This window comes from Ciona robusta, chromosome 4, assembly GCF_009617815.1.
Source record: "Ciona robusta chromosome 4, ASM961781v2".
NCBI classification, from domain to species: domain Eukaryota; kingdom Metazoa; phylum Chordata; class Ascidiacea; order Phlebobranchia; family Cionidae; genus Ciona; species Ciona robusta.
In genome coordinates, this window is record NC_143238.1 from 2,306,849 (window position 1) to 2,324,467 (window position 17,619).

At 31.9% G+C, this 17,619-nt stretch overlaps 1 protein-coding gene across 3 annotated transcripts; it reads left to right on the plus strand.

The window, feature by feature from the left end:
• Positions 1–395: 395 nt before the first annotated feature.
• On the plus strand, positions 396–17,602 carry LOC149736539 (calpain-9-like). Of its 3 annotated transcripts, XM_089876123.1 has the most exons (22): positions 688–1,567; positions 1,869–2,061; positions 2,577–2,646; positions 3,105–3,232; positions 4,041–4,165; positions 4,523–4,691; positions 5,739–5,822; positions 6,339–6,415; positions 6,840–6,914; positions 8,043–8,206; positions 9,811–9,980; positions 10,412–10,629; positions 11,216–11,276; positions 11,838–11,864; positions 12,734–12,790; positions 13,280–13,337; positions 13,747–13,814; positions 14,567–14,635; positions 15,382–15,460; positions 16,058–16,174; positions 16,399–16,454; positions 16,688–17,602. In XM_089876123.1, exons 1-22 carry the CDS (start codon positions 1,425–1,427, stop codon positions 16,712–16,714), a joined length of 2,235 nt encoding a protein of 744 aa, XP_089732249.1. In that variant the 5' UTR covers positions 688–1,424; the 3' UTR covers positions 16,715–17,602. The 3 variants fall into 3 exon arrangements, with proteins under 3 accessions (XP_089732251.1, XP_089732249.1, XP_089732250.1); XM_089876125.1 differs by lacking the exons at positions 688–1,567; positions 11,838–11,864 and adding an exon at positions 396–669; XM_089876124.1 differs by lacking the exon at positions 11,838–11,864 and having other exon boundaries at positions 690–1,567.
• Positions 17,603–17,619: the final 17 nt, after the last annotated feature.

Below are 17,619 nucleotides of genomic sequence, written 5' to 3' on the forward strand. Positions count from 1 at the left end.
GGCTATAGGTCATTTTAGGTTTGCGGTATCGAATTTCATATCTGTACTAACGCGTTTAATGTTAGCATATTGCTTAAATAACTATTGCTAGTGCAACATTGGCTCAAGAACTAGGTGTTTCCGTACCGCAACCTGGAGTTTCCCTTCTTAAATTATTGTGATAAAATCTGTTTGAGGGGGCGACAGCGGGAGCTTGAATTTACTGTTTTGCAACGAATAAACAAACGCGATAGGACATTATCAGATCCTGTTGTCTATTCCACCAACTCATTCTCGTGTTTTAACTGTGTAATAAATTGCGAAAACCCCCGTTTTATCAAATGAAATAATGTGTAGGTGTACAACCACCAGGTGACGCTGTGTCGTATATAACAAATTGTTTTGGTCTGAATCACCAGAACAGTTTCAGTCGCTGTAAAGTTTGTTCTGTTACTAAGGTGTGTGACAGTGTTGTTAGTATTATTTCGAAGAAACTTTACAACAAACAGGTCATTACTTTCAGGGAATTAGATATAAAATGAGTAAACAGACAGAAGCAAGTTCTGATGTTGCAGCAAAAGTGGAGCCACCAAAAAAAGCAAGAGTTCTTGAAAAACGACGTTCCACCAAAACATTGCATAAACATAAGAGCAATTTGATTGCAGTAAAAACCGCAGTGACAGTTACCCGGTGAGTTAAATGCAAGGAAGTACAGGTTAACAGATACCAAATGTCTTACCAGTTTTTGTTCCTTTACTTGAGCAAAACCTAACCTTCGTCAGGCTGCACATTTTTATTTGATTAACATTACAAATATATATATATATAATATATTTAAATTACATTTATAATAACAGGAGTAAGGGTGTATGATATAAATGCATTTTAACTCACTTGAGGTTTAAGTTGTGCACTATAGGCAGTTACTTACCGTTACCAATGTAGAGCAACAGTAACTGAGTTACATGCCAATTCTAATACGTTTGCTTTAATTTTCTTTGTTCTTTTATATCTTTAAAATTATTTGCTTACCGATTATTTTGCTAGTTGTTTATATTATAAAGGGACTTCACTACAGACTACAGCACAATGGCTAGGATTCTGGGGTCCCTGATTAAACTAAAGATTTCGAACAGTTGCACGCGGTTGCAAACGGTTGCAGATATTTTTGGGAAACGCTACTCGGTCACAATAGATGTCAAATGACCGTACAAGTTTAAAAAACCAACTTTTGGTCCAATGCCTCAAATGGTTTTTGAGTTATCGAAATAATCAAAATATCTGCAACCGCGCAATGGTTTTTTTACCATAACTCAAAAACCATTTAAGGTATTAAAGACATTTGCTTCAACCCAGTGGTCATTTATGGGTTGCCAAATATTTAAAATAAAAAAACACGTTTATTCTTTCATTCGTTTTTTAAAGGGGATAAGAAGGGTAGGAGAATGCCGTATTATTACCAGAAAAAGACCATTCGACGCGCCATACCGGCTGCACCACGTTATGGTGGTGGTGGGGGTAGTATTGGTAAATATGGTCGTTATAATAGCAGTTCAGCACCAGCTAAAGAAACTGGTGGACCAAAAAGGTAATTGTGTGTGGTTGCATGGTATATAGAGTGATGCCTAGGCTACACAAAATCACACGAGAATTTAGGTGTGAAAAAATATGAACTGAAATTGTGAATTTGCAATTTAATTTATGTTTGAAATTTATTTGAATTTTAGTTCTATATGTTTATGTTTTATTTTCCAGATTTTTTCGTTTTTTTTAATATTTGTTTTGGTGGTGTTGTTATTGCATGCTTAACTTTATAATGACATGCTTAAAATATAAATTCCATTCTTTGCGCTATAACATAACCATGCAATAACAAAATTTATGTCCAGATACCAATGTGCCACCAAACAAAGGAACCCGCAAATTGACATCCAAAATAAAACAGTTTCTGAAGTTAAAGAAGAACTTGTTAGGAAGAAAATACTTTATGAAGATCCCGAGTTCCCAGCGGACGGGAATGCTCTCTTTTATAGCCCCCCACACCAGCGCCCACGAATGGACGTCGAATGGAAAAGGCCACATGTAAATTTTTTAAAGTTATTCAGAAATAATAATTAATATTCTTTGGTTTGGATTTTCGAGTTGAGCAAATACATTTGATTTTTGATATATATATAGTAGGGTGAGGAAAGATGAGACACCTTTGACACATAATTATCAAATAGCCTGACCGTGTTTTAAACAATTAACAATGGTCTATGGGAGCCGTGAGGATAAAGTTTTATAAAAAATCGTTGAACGTTTGTTTACTACCAAATTGGAAGAGAAAATAGATTGAAAAGGTGTCCCATCTTCCCCCACCCTACTATATATGGAATTTTTAAAGATTTTTTTGATAAATTTTAATGAGTTAAATTTTTATAGTATGATGAGTATTGAGTAGCCTATACTACTAACAATTGTGTTTTGGGAATGAAATAACCCTGACCTAAATTGTGGAATTCATTTATATACAGTAGCATAGGTACAAGTTGTAACAATAGTACTTGGCCTCAAAAAATGAATGGCTCATAATAAGGTATCCTTGTTTGCTGCAGGATATTTCTAACGACCCGCAGTTGTTTGTTGGAGGAGCTAGCAGGTTTGACATCATGCAAGGAGAACTTGGTAAATATAAACACAATGTTATGTTTTTTTCGTGAATTTCAATTTAAAAAAAATCTGTCACTTTGGTAATACTGAACCAAAAAAACACTTTGGCAGTACTGTTTACAAAAATGTTTACTCACCCCTATGTAGCAGTTTCTATTTATTTATATCTTACTTAGTTCGTCATTTTTATGTTGGTTTTTCACTTTTTCTTTTTAACCCTTTTGTAAATACATTTTACTCTGTACTGTTTCAGAAAAATAACCACTAACCGCATAATGTAAATTTAATAAGTGTAAGACCTAAGCTTTTATATAAATTAAAAATAAAGTTTATCTAAGTTTTGGTAAAGAATTTTTTACTTTTATTTTGTTGGGCATAGGCCCTTTTTTCTTAACACATTTGCAATATGTATAGTTTTCAAACAAATACCCACATAAAGTATACAATATGTACACAACAACCAATTTATCTAGGTGACTGCTGGTTGCTGGCAGCAATAGCATCTTTATCATTAAATGATGACCTTCTGTATCGTATCATCCCACCAGACCAGAGTTTTTCTCAAGACTACTGTGGCATGTTCCACTTCCAATTCTGGCAGGTGATTTAGTGCTGACCTGTTACATGGTTACCATTCGCATCTGTTGTTGTCCATTAATCGCTGTTCAAATATATTATGTGTGCTCTATAGGGTCACTTATATATTTTCCATATGTTGCTGTTCTATTTATGAATTTGTGGTACAAACATACGAAATTGAATTGTGTTTTAAGTTCTTGGATTAATTATTGAAAATTGTTACTAATATCAAAAGTTTGTCTATGTTATGTATGAGATATTTATCATTTTTAATAACAATTTATTTTTACAACATTGAAACTGTCCCACTATATCAATGGTATAATATTAGTACTTTAACTGCAGGTGTACATAAGCTGATAATGGTAATATTAAACATATGACTCTTTTTATCAGCCAAGTCAAGTGTAACTATCTTATCTTTTAATGATAAGTCATATATACCAACCAAACACAGCCTGTATAATTAACCCAAGCATGGTAACCCCCATATATGTGTGTATGTCCGGCGCAGTGGTTAAGTGGTTAGCGCGCCTGCCTCTAACTCAGTGGAAATGGGTTCAAGGGTCATCGCTGCTACCTTAGCGAACGTATGTCTTTGGGCAAGACACTTAACGGCAATTGCTTCAACCTAGTGGGCCGTAATGGGTTGTCCAAATTATCGTCCACACATAAAAGAATCCAGAAAATATTTACCCACAAAGTAAATCACATACTGAGAAACTTGTAAGCTGGCACGAGGTGTATGAAACAGAACACCGAGTTATAACAACTGTCGCTTTCCGCCCATGTGAGGATAAAGTAAGTTACATTACATCCATATTATACAGTATGGAGAATGGATTGACGTCATGGTGGATGATCTTCTCCCTACAGTGCGTGGTAAACTTGTCTACTTACACTCAGCACAAAACAATGAGTTTTGGAGCGCTCTACTTGAAAAGGCGTATGCCAAGTAAGTTTGTTTAACTTAAAGTGAATATCACTACACTATACACTAAACTTATAAAGGTTTTTTTTTATTTTTTAGGAAAATGAAATTTGACCGAATTACCTAGATTTTTTTAAAGATCATTGCTTTGTCTGCCTTTAAGAAGGCTTAGTCAGAGTTATGGCTTAAATAGTAGGCTGTAAGCTAATCTACTCACATTGCATTCAAGTGTTCAATACTAGGCCTCTAATCCACTACCACAAAATTGGCCATACATACTCACAACCTATTTCATTGGATAAATGATTTGCATTATAAGAACCTAAACTAATATATTATATGTGATTATGCTTTTACTACGTTTAGCAATACTCCTTTTAGATTAAATGGCTCTTATGAGGCCTTGAAAGGAGGCAGTACCACCGAAGCTATGGAGGATTTCACTGGAGGTGTAACTGAAGTTATTGACCTGAAAGAAGCTCCTAACAACCTCTATAGTGTAATGCACAAGTCATTGAAAAAAGGTGCACTTATGGGGTGTGCTGTTGAGGTAATTTGGTGCTTGTACTGTATAATCATTTCTGTACATCAATCAAAAACAACTGTACTGTATAATCATTTCTGTACGTCAATCAATTGAAAGCTAAAAGCTATTTCAAGCAATTAGGTCAATTTAATTGAATTGATTTTGCCTTCAGGCAAGAGCAGAGTAAAGGCAGTGGGCACTTGTGGTTTAAACCTTAAATATTGAGGGCTTTTTTTATTTATTTTACCTGTTATAAACTATGTAATTTAAAAACATAAAAACAGTCAAGTCTATGAAATAAAACCTATCTGTTTGGTATTTCATGTATTAATAAATAAACTAGGAAAAAATGTTTAAGAATTTAAAGTTTATGAACTAAACATTTTCTAAATTTAAATGAATTATTCTATTACTTTGATTAAGTGTGCAGTCATTTAACTAAATACACACATTATCTAGCCTATAGGAGTCCATCAATAGCATCTATACGTCAATATGAATTTTCCAATAATACGTGCTATATACCTGGCAAAGGTTTCTAATTCTGTACCTTAACGCCTAATGCCGGCCGGTACATTACAATCCCCAGTGGCTGTGACCTGGTGTCATTTGCTTGTGGCGCCCATTAGATTACTTAAGCTTAAGATACCCTGACCCACTATTCAACTGTATTTGCAATAAATATATTTAGAGTCGAATTCCTCTCGTGGGAATTGAAGTGACAACTGTTCATGTTAGCGCTTAGTTTACAGTTGGTATGTCCCCGCCCTATTATGTACACTTCATGGTTGGGTTGTCTTATATCTTGCTGGGACTTTTCTTTGTTATAATACCTCTATTATTTAGATTCACTGTTGTGTAAAGTTCCATACATTCTGTAACATGTGTAACATACACATTTGTGCATACATACATTTTTAACTTATAAAAAATGACCATAGCCCAAATTCTGAAGGCACAGAAATAAACCTATTTTAAGCTATCTATTTTCTCATTCATGTTTAAATGCATTGCTCTTACTATATTGCTAGATTAATGCCAGATTCTTTAACCAGATTGTTTACATTGTAGACCACCAGTAAGTCTCAAAGGGAAGCAAAGCTGAGTAATGGTTTGTTGATGGGCCATGCGTACAGTATCACAGGTCTTGATATTGTAAGTATAGCTGATATTTCATAAACAGTAATATATATATATATATATAAAACTTGATTAGTATATAGACTACCTGTTGAAAAATTCTTGAAGGTATATGTATATATATATACACTTGTTAAATGATTGTTAAAACAAACTGGCTATACCAGTTGAAATGTTAAAAAATATATATTTACAGATATATATATACCAGTTAAAATGTTAAAAAATATATATTTACGTATATATATATACCAGTTGAAATTAAATAAATGTACTATTTGATGTTAAAAATATATATACTGGTTGAATAATGTAATTGACACGTACAGTGTACAGTACAGGCCTATGTTTAATTTCCTGGATCCTCAAATTTATTTTAAGTTTGTTTGCAAAGCCCAAATTCATGGTTCAGCAAATATATGCTCACCTATGTACAAAAGAAATGGCCTAGCCGAAGCCATATTTCTATTCAACCCCAACATTCCATGTATTTAAGCTTAACATTGTGGCTATTCATTGAAAACCTTTTAGTTGCGCAACGGTGTAAAGTTGGTTCGTGTCCGCAATCCATGGGGACAGGTTGAATGGAATGGAGCGTGGAGTGACGGGTGAATAAACTACTTATAACTACTGTATTTTAAACCAGGGCTAAACTAAAAGTGGTCCCAAAATTTTTTAAGTTTTTTTGGAAAACCGTTTTTTACTTTTTTTTGGATAACTGTTTAATAATTTTTAGTTTCTTTGTGCATAGTTCAAAAGTCTCAATTGTATTGATCTAACTTTATTCCATTTTTTGTCATTTTTTTCTAATTGTGACTGTGTTTATGTTCAATTAATGACTGCACCTTATGTTGAAACTATAACTGCTTTTATTCATTCAATTTATCACTTAATTTAATTTATAACTATCCACACATGAATTTTTAAATGCTTGTCCTTACACATTGGTTTAACAATTTTTTTTCAAATTGGTTTGCTTTTAAATTTTCCTCAATGTTCATACATGGCTTTACATTTTCAATTTTTTTTCAGTTCCTCATCGTGGAACAGGGTGCCTGATGAAAAGCAGAGACTTGATGTCGAGTTTGGTGAAGACGGGGAATTCTGGTGAGTAGGTTTCTATTTTGGTCTTTCTACAGCAATTCCTAGTTAAATTAAGATACACTTTTGTGTGTCTATGGTTTATGGACCACATACTGATTTTATCATTCTTGTTTTGTAAAGCTTTTGTGCTTCTGCATAAGACAGGAATAAATGCAACAAGTTGTAATTATATTGCTTTGAGTTAATGTGATGTTTGTGGCCTAGCATGCTTGCCTTTTATAAACATCACAATGATACTCTGCAGCTGTTGTGTTTTGAAATATCAGCTTTTAACTTGTGAGTGTTGATAAATGGAAGAGAAGTCATGGTTAAGTAATGCATATAGACCACAGTGATATAACTGTATGCGCGGTCATGCTTGCCTTTCTTCATTTTCTAATCAATTATTTAGTTACAGTCAACCAAATTCTTGTTTTTTCAATTACCCATTTATAAAAGGAATGTAGGCATGTATTATACAGAATTGATAAATAATCTATAGTCAAGTGGGGTAATAAAAAAAAGGGGGGGGGGGTTGTTCTTTCCTACCCCAAGTAGCCCATTATTTTTATTACCCCACTTTACTATATATTTTTTTCTAAAAAAAAAAAAAATTTTTTTCTTTTTTATATAAAGTATAAACATTTAAATAAATGCATTTGCGACTGTGTAAATGGGACTATATGACTACTGACGAAATGTGAGCTACATTACTAAGACCTGCTTCCCTTTGCCCTTTGAATCAGGATGTTCTGAGCTGTGACACAACACCTGTCACATAAGTTGTTCAGTCACCATTTATTGCCACATTTGAATAGAAGCGTGTGAAACAGCAAATCTGAATACCAGTGAAGTTAATATTAACGTTTTCTAAAAATAATGAAAATTGACTTATTTTCAACACATTTCATATTATAAAGTGTCTCTGTACGTTTTAAAATAAAAGTTATTTGTAATATAATTAACAGTAACTTTATTTTGTAGTTTATTCATAATATCATAAATTACTTGCGCCGTTTTTAAATCTTGCATTTGGGGACCTGTTTCTTTTTACCTGTCCAAACTAGTTCAAAATATTCAAACTGTGCCAAACAGTAAAAAAACTAAAAAGTAAAAAAAAAATAAAATAAAAATTGCTCCTCATTCTTCCAGGATGAGTTATGAGGACTTCTGCCGCTGTTTCACAAAGCTTGAGATCTGCAATTTAGGTCCGGATGCTGTGGAAGATGATGATGTGAGTACACAGTGGATCACTTCTCTTCATGAAGGAAGATGGACAAGAGGTTGCACTGCTGGGGGATGCAGGAATTTTCCAGGTAAAAAATTTTTTTTTTATTGACCTTGAAATTGTAATGAAATGTAAAACAAATGTATGTATGTAAGTGTGTATGTGTTTGTGTCTGTGAAACTTGTGTGCTTCTTAAATTTATATATATTTATAAATCAAAAATTAAAATATTTGGTCTACTTTAAAATTTAAAGGAAAGAATATTATTTTATATTTTTTAAACTTAAAAAAAAGGTTAAAAAAATTACTTGTGGCCTTTTCTAGTTGACAAAGTTTGTGCTTCTTAAAATTGTTGTTTTAAACTATTCCTAAAATACACCACTGCTACTTAGAAAAAGCTATTATAATGTAGATATGATGCATTAAACAGGACCATATGACTATAAATAATTTAACAGCATATGGTGTATATAGTCTACTGAGTTCATAAAGACATCCTATCATATAACAACATATCTTTTTACCGCCATACCACACAAAATTCTATTAAATTAGTCGCTAAGAAACAGTTAATTCTCAATTTACTTCCAAGCTATATATATACAAATACGCAATACCCATATATAGCACTGCAGCTTAACCAATGAAAAGAAGAAAATTTATGTAATAGTTTGTACTTAAAATAGTGTTCTAATTACGGGATGTTTTTGAAAAGAATTGCTGCTCTATTTATCAAATACTAATATAGGCCATAGTGCCATTCTTTCTAAGTTGGCTTATACGTTTTTTTGGCAAAACACCAACGAATGTATTTTCTCCATTTACTGTTTACAATTTAAACTTGCCAAACCAAAGGCTCCTTGGATTTCCGGAAGCAATTAATATCACGTAATGTTTTATTTCTGATGTAAATAAATGTATGCCATTGTATTTCATGTACTTGACTTGGCTATAATTTTGGAGTGTTTTGTTCTTGTATGGACCTGGCTATAAATATAATGAGTTGTGGTCTTTTGGAAATATGAAAAATCATCTAAAGTTTTAACTGGTTGTGTCTAGTTCAGATGTTCGTCATCTTTTGGTATTGTGCTTATAAGATTCTCTGTGATTCTCTATATTCTGTACATGCAGTAGTACAGGCATTCAAATTCATAAATAATACATTTTTTTTTAAATGTTAAATTTTTTGCATACATAAAACCAGACCGTATCACGTACCTTACTGAGCTAGGGGTATTAAGTATACTGGTTTAACCCTGGTCTAAAGTCCAGGTAGTACCTCACTGATATGGAATAGAAGTCAGTGTATTTTCTATTTTTTTGGTTCCGTTTTTTGTATTTTTTTCTGTTTTCTTTTTTATTCCTGCCAGATTGCAGTAAAGTCGGAAATACACTACATTTTATACCAAAGAGCTGTTAAAAAATTAATAACTTATGGTCACATTTATTGAGCGACAAATGGGTTCTTAGTTGAAATTAACTATCTGGTTCGGTAATCATTATATACAGGGATGAACTAAACTGAGTTACGTGTCAGTGCGAGTAAGAGGAATAGAATACGTGTGCACGACATTTAGCTGCGGTGATTAACGGGACTAGCTTCGAGACTCTTTCAATGGTTAATTCCAACTGAAACCCATTCGTCATTTTTTAATACATAAAACTTATTTATTTATCTTTTTTTTGCTCCAGATACTTTCTGGGTGAATCCTCAGTTCCGTTTAATCTTGGAAGAGGAAGATGATGATCCCGATGATGATGTTGTGGGATGCAGTTTCATCCTCTCACTGATGCAGAAGAACAGGAGGAAGCAGAAGGTGAAGGGACAAGGACTTCTCACCATAGGATTTGCTCTTTACAAAGTAAGAATTGTTTTTTTCATATACACAACTTTACAATCATACAACATTACGATAATACAATATTACAAAAAAAAGGAAGATTTTTCATTTTTGTAAATACAATATTACAATATTGTTTCGCACAGTTTTGTTCTTATTGCAATAGCAGATTTTCCTTTTTCTATTCTAGAAAGTCCAAATTAGAGTTATTTATACCAAGTATATTACTTTGTCGGGGAATATTTGTGGGGAAGACACTCAACGGCAGTTGCTCCAACCCAGTGGTCCTTAATAGGTTGTCCAAATTATCAGCTATGCAGAAAAACAAAAACACTCACAGTTTCAAAGCGATTTCTCCAAAACAGCTAGTTCCAAAACACTTACATAGTTTAACATTCAAAAATTTCAATCTCTCAAGTTAATCATAAAAAAATAACTTTTTATATTCCAAGTTAAAAGAGTCGGTGGCACCCAACCAAACACTAAAGAAGGATTTCTTCCTTTACAATCAATCTGTAGCTCGATCCAAGAACTTTATCAACCTCCGAGAGAACTCCCAGAGGTTCAAACTTCCTCCTGGAGAATACTGCATTGTCCCGTCCACGTTTCAACCGAATGAAGAAGCAGATTTTGTCCTCCGAATCTACACTGAGAAACGAGCAGAAACTGGGTTTGTTTTGTTATATTTTTTTAAATTATTTTGTTATATTTTTAAACTAACGGGTACATGTAATAATTTATCTAAAAATGGTAGCCTATTAAATTTAATATCAATCGATTTTTTTTTTAATTAACAAGTACATGCAATAATTTATTTAAAATTTTTAGTCTGTTAAAATTAGTATCAGTTAAAATTTTTTATTGGTTTATTTTTCGTTCAAACATAATTTTGTAGTATAAATTTTTCAAATTAAAAGTAAAGAGAAGTAGTACACATATTTTCTATTTTATAATAGTCAAAATGATATCAAAGCCAGATTTACTGTTTATTTTTACCAACGTATATACTATTGCTTACAATTTTTTACTATTTGTTTTTTTATTGCACATTAATTAATTAATTAGAAAATATCAATTCAACAAAATAACTAAACTTAGTGCCCTTATTTCACTAGCCAATAAAAAAATTAAAAAGTACTGTAAAAAAATACAGTATAAAATACTGTATTTGCCCTTATTTCAGTAACCCATACTTTCCTACATAAATTAAATTCCAGTTTATCAAATTTTTTAACCCAACTAATTTGTTATTACAGGGAACTTGATGAAGAGACAAAACAGACGGTTCCTGTGGCCCCTGAACCTGTTCCTACTGATGTATGTATTAACATTTTGCTTCAGTGTATTGTGTACCACATATATTAGTTTATTAACACCCATTTAGAAAATGATTTATTAATGTATTAGAGTCATGAACAATGCATGAAAAAAGTTTAAAAACTTTAAAATTTAGCTTTGCTTTATATGTAAATCTAATAAGCTCTTCTTGTAAATTAATTTTGCATCACAACATTTTGGCGTCGTAGTCCGACTGTTTAGGTACAAATATGGCTGGAATTCTACTCAAAAATGTTGTTATCTATGTAAAACAAGTTAACCAGAAGAGCTTTTTAGGAAACAGCAGCTTTAAAAAGCTTCTTTATTAGTCTTATGGTATTTTTGTTATAATAACTATGTGATCATTTGGTATGTACCTTGTGTGGCTTGCTTTTTATGATAAGCAACCCATGTGAGTCTGTCCAGCCTGATGCACACTTGCTTGCTTTGCAGTTTGATGTTTGTATTCTCCCAAATGGTAACTGTGTAATCATTTGCTGTGTGGTCATGCTATGGAATAGTTTAGGCCAAAATTACTTTATCCATAATTTGTTGCTCTAGATAAGGAAAGAGAAACAAAGACCTAAGGTAGAAATAGCAGCGGTCAAAATTTATATTTTTAATTATTTAAAAAAAATCTTCCAACTTTCTCTTAGCACTTTCCCTTTTATAATAACTTTGTTAATCCATTTCACCAGAATTTTTTTTCACTCAGTAGCATTAGCCAGCCAATACCCCCAAAAAACAATGTTAAAATTCAGTATTTTAGTAGCACAGGTTGAAATAAATAAATATATAAATAAAACAAAGAAATATTTTTTTCAAATTTTCATAAATTCTTAAAATATTTTCTCCAGTACCAGTATATTATTTGGGTGGCAGTGTTACTGTCTGTGCATGTCACTCCTACATTTTCTTTATTGCTGTAATTTGCATGGTTTCATTCCTTTGCAACTTTAGTTGACTTACTGCATGTTCAATTTTTCTATGGTTTTTTTTTAGGGGAGCTAAAAAATACACCCAGAATTAGTATATTTCTGCATAATTAAATATACCCCACATAAATTTGGAGGAGCGATTAATCACCATTTTTGTAAAAGTTAACCCATTTTTTGTGGCAAGACCAAATTTAAGTAAAGAGCCTTAGAAACCCAATTTCTCAAACTTTATTTCTCATACCTTTTCTAAGCTTAAGATAACCATACAGAAATAAGACAATTTAGCATAAAAATTCAATTATATAGTGGGTGACCTAACCCAATTTAGGGTCAAACTAAGGGTAAGAAACCCAAAGCATGCTCAGTGTACTGTGTTTTTATCTTGTATTTGATCTGTATTTAATGCAAATTTGCCATTGAAATACTTGGGTTTTAATTTAACATCAAAAGCCATGTCATCTCGCATGTTGTGGCCATTTTTTATGTTTTTTAATTATGCTAAAGCCGATTTAAACTTAGGATGAAAATGAGAATGACAAGAAATTTAAGAAGTTATTCGACCAACTTACTGGAGAGGTATTTAGTTTTGTTCTTGTTTTATAAAATAAGTCCTAAATAATATGAAAGCTACCCCTATATTGCTATTTGAACATTTGCTTGTGCATATGCTTTAAAACACTTTTTCATTAAGCAATAACACATGGGCAAAAATTTCATTAAAAAATGTTTATTTTATAACCTTTTTTGAACATTTTCTGCAATTACCAATATAGAATATTATGTTTCTAATTATTTAGGCATATTCGAAAATTTTTATATCTGTTATGCAGGTAAACCTTTGATGTGATAGCCCTTGGCCATTTTTAATTAATACAGACTCCTGTAAGCTTATACCCCATTTTTTTCTTCATTCTGAAGCATTTTTTCCAGTTTATTTAATGCACATAAGGTTTACTTTTTATTGGTTCAAGATGGATATGAGACGTGTTATATTTCATATATCTAAGCATTAAGATTATATAACATCAAAATATGTTGAAATTTGTAAGTTATATATTATTACAGGATGGAGAAATTGATGCATTTGAACTTCGAGATATTATTAACTCTGTCATGAAAAAGAGTGAGTGTTGGTTTTATAAATATTGTATAAATTATATTAAAGTGTTATTGAAAACTATTTTCACTCATAAAAAATTAAAAAGTTCAATAGTTAATTTTTTTTAATTTTTACATTTGCTATTTTTATTCACGTTTACCATGGAATATTTTATGTATAAATGAAATATTAAAAGTGTTAGTAACAAGTTTTCACTGGTAAAAGTTTTATAAAAAGTTTCAGTAGTTTAAATTTTTGTAATTTTACAGCTTCTATTTTCATTAAAATTTTTCATTAAAAAAATGTATTTTTTTATTTTCATTGAAAATATGGATTTTGATTTTTTTTCTTATTTTCATTAAAAAATATGTGATTTGAGATGGCCTATTACCTCAACGTTTAGAGTATCCTGGTATAACCTGTTTGTGTTTAGATGCAAGTGCTGGCAAGTTTGAAGGTTTTGGATTGGAGGCTTGTCGTAGCATGGTTGCATTGATGGATGTATCCTTTTGCATTACTAATTATTAAGTCAGTGTATATAACTAAGATAAAAATCAAATGAATTTACATTCAAAATATTCTGCAGGTGTCAATTAGTAGTGTAAGCTTTCGTGGAATTTTTTCAGTTTAAATTCAGCATTCATGTTTTTCATGAGTTTTAATCACTCATTCCAGTCTTATGTAAAGTTTGCTTGTTTTTATAAATGTGGTAATTGTTTGTTCATCGCTAAAGACAATTTATCTATCTAAATTCTGGTAGCATTGTCTGCTGCCATAGCACAGTTGGTTACCGCGCCTGCCTCTAACGCAGAGGTAATGGGTTCAAGAGTCTTCGATAGTACCGTTGTCGCAAATGTGTCCTTGGGCAAGACACTTAATTGCAATTTCTTTAACCCAGTGGTTATTAATGAGTGTTCCAAATTATCAGCCACACAGGAAAAATGAAAAAATCTCCAAAACATATTTACCAATAAAGTCACATACTTGGTAACTTGTAAGCTGGCACGAGGTGTATGAAACAGAACACCCGTGTTTAACGACTGTCGTTTTCTAGCCACGCAAAAATAAAGTAAGTAACATTCTTTTAAAATGCAACATGCTAATTCGACTCTTAAATTTGTTTATATATTTAAACATAAACCTAACTTAAAAAAGTGATCTTGCAATAACTGTACTATTATATGTTGTTGTTCAATTTTCACAGCAGTCCATGCTGTTACATTACAGTTTCCTCCTTAACCACATGAACACAGGTGACAAATTCTGGCAAGCTTGACTATGATGAGTTTAAAGCACTGTGGGTTCGTGTTAGAAAATGGATTGTAAGTTTACGTTGATGTACTTTGTTGAGCTCTGTACAACATTTTTGTATCTAATTTTATTCTACCTGAACAGAGGAATAAGACCTAAGCTCCAATGATAGGGTGTATGATCTTTATCTTCTTTTTGCATGGTAAAATGTTTATACGAATAGGGATTCGCATAAAGTCTTCATTTAGTATTTCGCTAACGGCGTTATTTTGCATGTAACTCAAATAGATCAGCCTGTTCAAAGTAAAACTGTTTTTCCACCATATTTTACTTTAATGCGACCAACCTCCTACAGCAGATAACTTGCATATGACGTTATGCGTGTAAACTATTTTCTTGCTAGTACTTACACGCATAATAGTTACCATGCAAAAAGGGTATAAGACTCTATTAAAAAAAGTAAAATGTATTTGTGTATTTTACAGTAAAGATAAAAACCATAAATGCACTAGCATTTAGCATACGTAAGTTTAAGTAAATGCAATTGTATATGCAGATACTGGTGCAAAGCTTCATATACTGTTATCATTTTTAACATGTTACCTACATTATATTATTGTATAAGATAATGGGTATTGTTTGAACGCCAATGGATATTATTTCAACAGCAATTTATAAATATTGTATCCTACAAACATATATTAACTTGTAATAACAGAAATTTGATAATAACTTTTAATAAAGTTTACATTTTGCTGCTTTTTGTAAACCAAATTCTGAAGTGTAGTTTTTATCATTTTTTTTCTATTTTTTTCAGAATATTTTCAAGAAGTTTGACATAGATGGGAGTGGTAACTTTGATTCTTATGAACTCAGGGAGGCTTTAAGCCATGCAGGTAAAAAGTCTTCAGTGGAAAGTATATATGTTCAAAATATGTGGTTACTGGTTACTATGTGTTAGTGTTTTGATATGTTACATACAGAATGTTGTACTTGTTTTTATTTACATGGCAGTGCAGCTTTGGGGGTCATAGCAGGGTGGGGGAAGATGGGACACATTTTTATTCTATTTTCTCTTCCAATTTGGTAGTAAACAAATAACATTCAAGAAATTATTAAACCGTATGCTAACTACTCCCATAGACTGTTGTTAATTGTTTAAATCGCGATCAAGATATTTGGATATTATGTGCTGAAGGTGTTCTGTCTTCTCCCACCCTACTATACAAAATGGATTCCTTATGCTTTTATTATACACCCCATGCATTAGATTTTAATCATTTTTTTGTAACTGAGTAAAGTGTCTGTTCTATTGTTATAACATAAGCACCCTAACCGTTATGTCATGAAATAGATTTTAAAAACCGATAAAGCTTACGATTTTTACATGTACTTCTTGTATGTATAGTTTTAGCAACAAACTGAAATTCTGTAGCAAAATTATTCGTTTCTTCTAAAAAGCCATGAATTCTTACCCGTAATTTTTCGTGCAGGTTACAGCTTGAGCTCACGGCTGTACCAGATGTTGTGTGTAAGATATGCAAGCAAAGATCTTACAATAAACATGGATGACTTTGTATTACTCTCTGTGAGACTAGAGACTATGTTCAGTAAGTACTTTTTTGTTTCTAATTTTTGCACTTTTTTCGTTTTCAAAAATAAATTTTAAAATAGTAGCAAAATCTTTTGACTTTTTTATTTTTACAATAGTAGCAAATTGCGATAACTTATATTTGCCTGGCAGGGCAACAATAGTTTTTATAACTCAGGCGTTTTATTTTATTCCTTTTACACCTACATAGAGTTACTATGAATTGAAACTTTTCAATTTTAGATTCTTTCAATGAATTCAAGGGTTCAGGCAAAGAAGCAAAGATTTCTTTAGAGGCAGTAAGTAAACTTGGAACTTTTATCTATTCGCCATATCTACCATAAAACTGTATGCAGTACAGTTTTTTCTGCCTATATAAATGGTTTTACCTACACTAAAACCCCGTACCAGTGTAATGGGACTCATACTTTGGGCAAAATCTTCATTCCCCTGATATAAGCATACCACGCTGTAGAACCTCTTATAATAGAAACAAAACTAGCAATATTGTAATGACACATTTACATTGCAGTGGCTGGTGACAACGATGTATTCATAATTCAACCTGCCCTACCCCAGCTTGTCATGTCCTTTGTTTTATTCACTTTTCCCGAGTGCACTCCCCATTTTTATATCTTTTTATCTTTACCAAGTGTTCCGTCCATGGTGTGATGTCATTTGCATTGCTTCATCCAAAACTATTTCAAGGTCTTGTGTTTTGTTTTTAAAATATCACAAACTGTAAATTTTTTCTGTCAAATCAAAAAAACTTCTAAAACCAAAAAGCTCAACTGAAAAATTCCACTTCATGTTTTTTTTTCATTCCATGCATGGCTATATTATATCCCGCTATTCATTCATTTCTGTGCAGTATGTTAACGCTAAGAACCTCTGTAGCATATTTATCCTCTACATTCAGAGCAACTTTTTACACTTTTAAACTGCAAAAGTACATATTATGTCTATATTTCCTAAAAACCAGCAATATCCACGACTAAAAAATAGCAATATATATTATACCTGCCACAAATTTCTAACAGAAAAACTCATTTTTGTGTGACTTCAGTTGCATTTGTATTTCAATCCAATATCTGTAGGATAGACCTGTATGCCATAGCTTAATCTAATGTATCGAAATCTAGACGTAGGTGTATTTAGTCTGTATTACTATGCGTTATAATAGCCCTGCTGCTCTTACAGGTATTCAAAATCTATACACCCGTAGTTAGCTAGTACATTAAAATTTCAAAAAGATGTGAATTCGTCAATATCTTTTTTCATGCTGTGTTTGCGACTGCATGTATTGTTTTGCATTTTAGTTGAATGAAAATGGACAAATATAAACCAATGTTATTGCTAGACAAGTCACTTAATTATGAGAATTGTAGATTATTAACGTACAAATTGTCTATTTACAATTAAAAGTAATACACGGGATTGATAATAAGGTTGAAGTCCTAACTA

Coding starts and splice junctions, on each gene's coding strand:
- LOC149736539 (XM_089876123.1), top strand. CDS start 1,425: ATGCCGTATTATTACCAGAAAAAGACCATTCGACGCGCCATACCGGCT. Junction 4,692..5,738: donor TTATGGGGTGTGCTGTTGAG/GTAATTTGGTGC, acceptor TTTACATTGTAG/ACCACCAGTAAGTCTCAAAG. Junction 8,207..9,810: donor GGGATGCAGGAATTTTCCAG/GTAAAAAATTTT, acceptor TTTTTGCTCCAG/ATACTTTCTGGGTGAATCCT.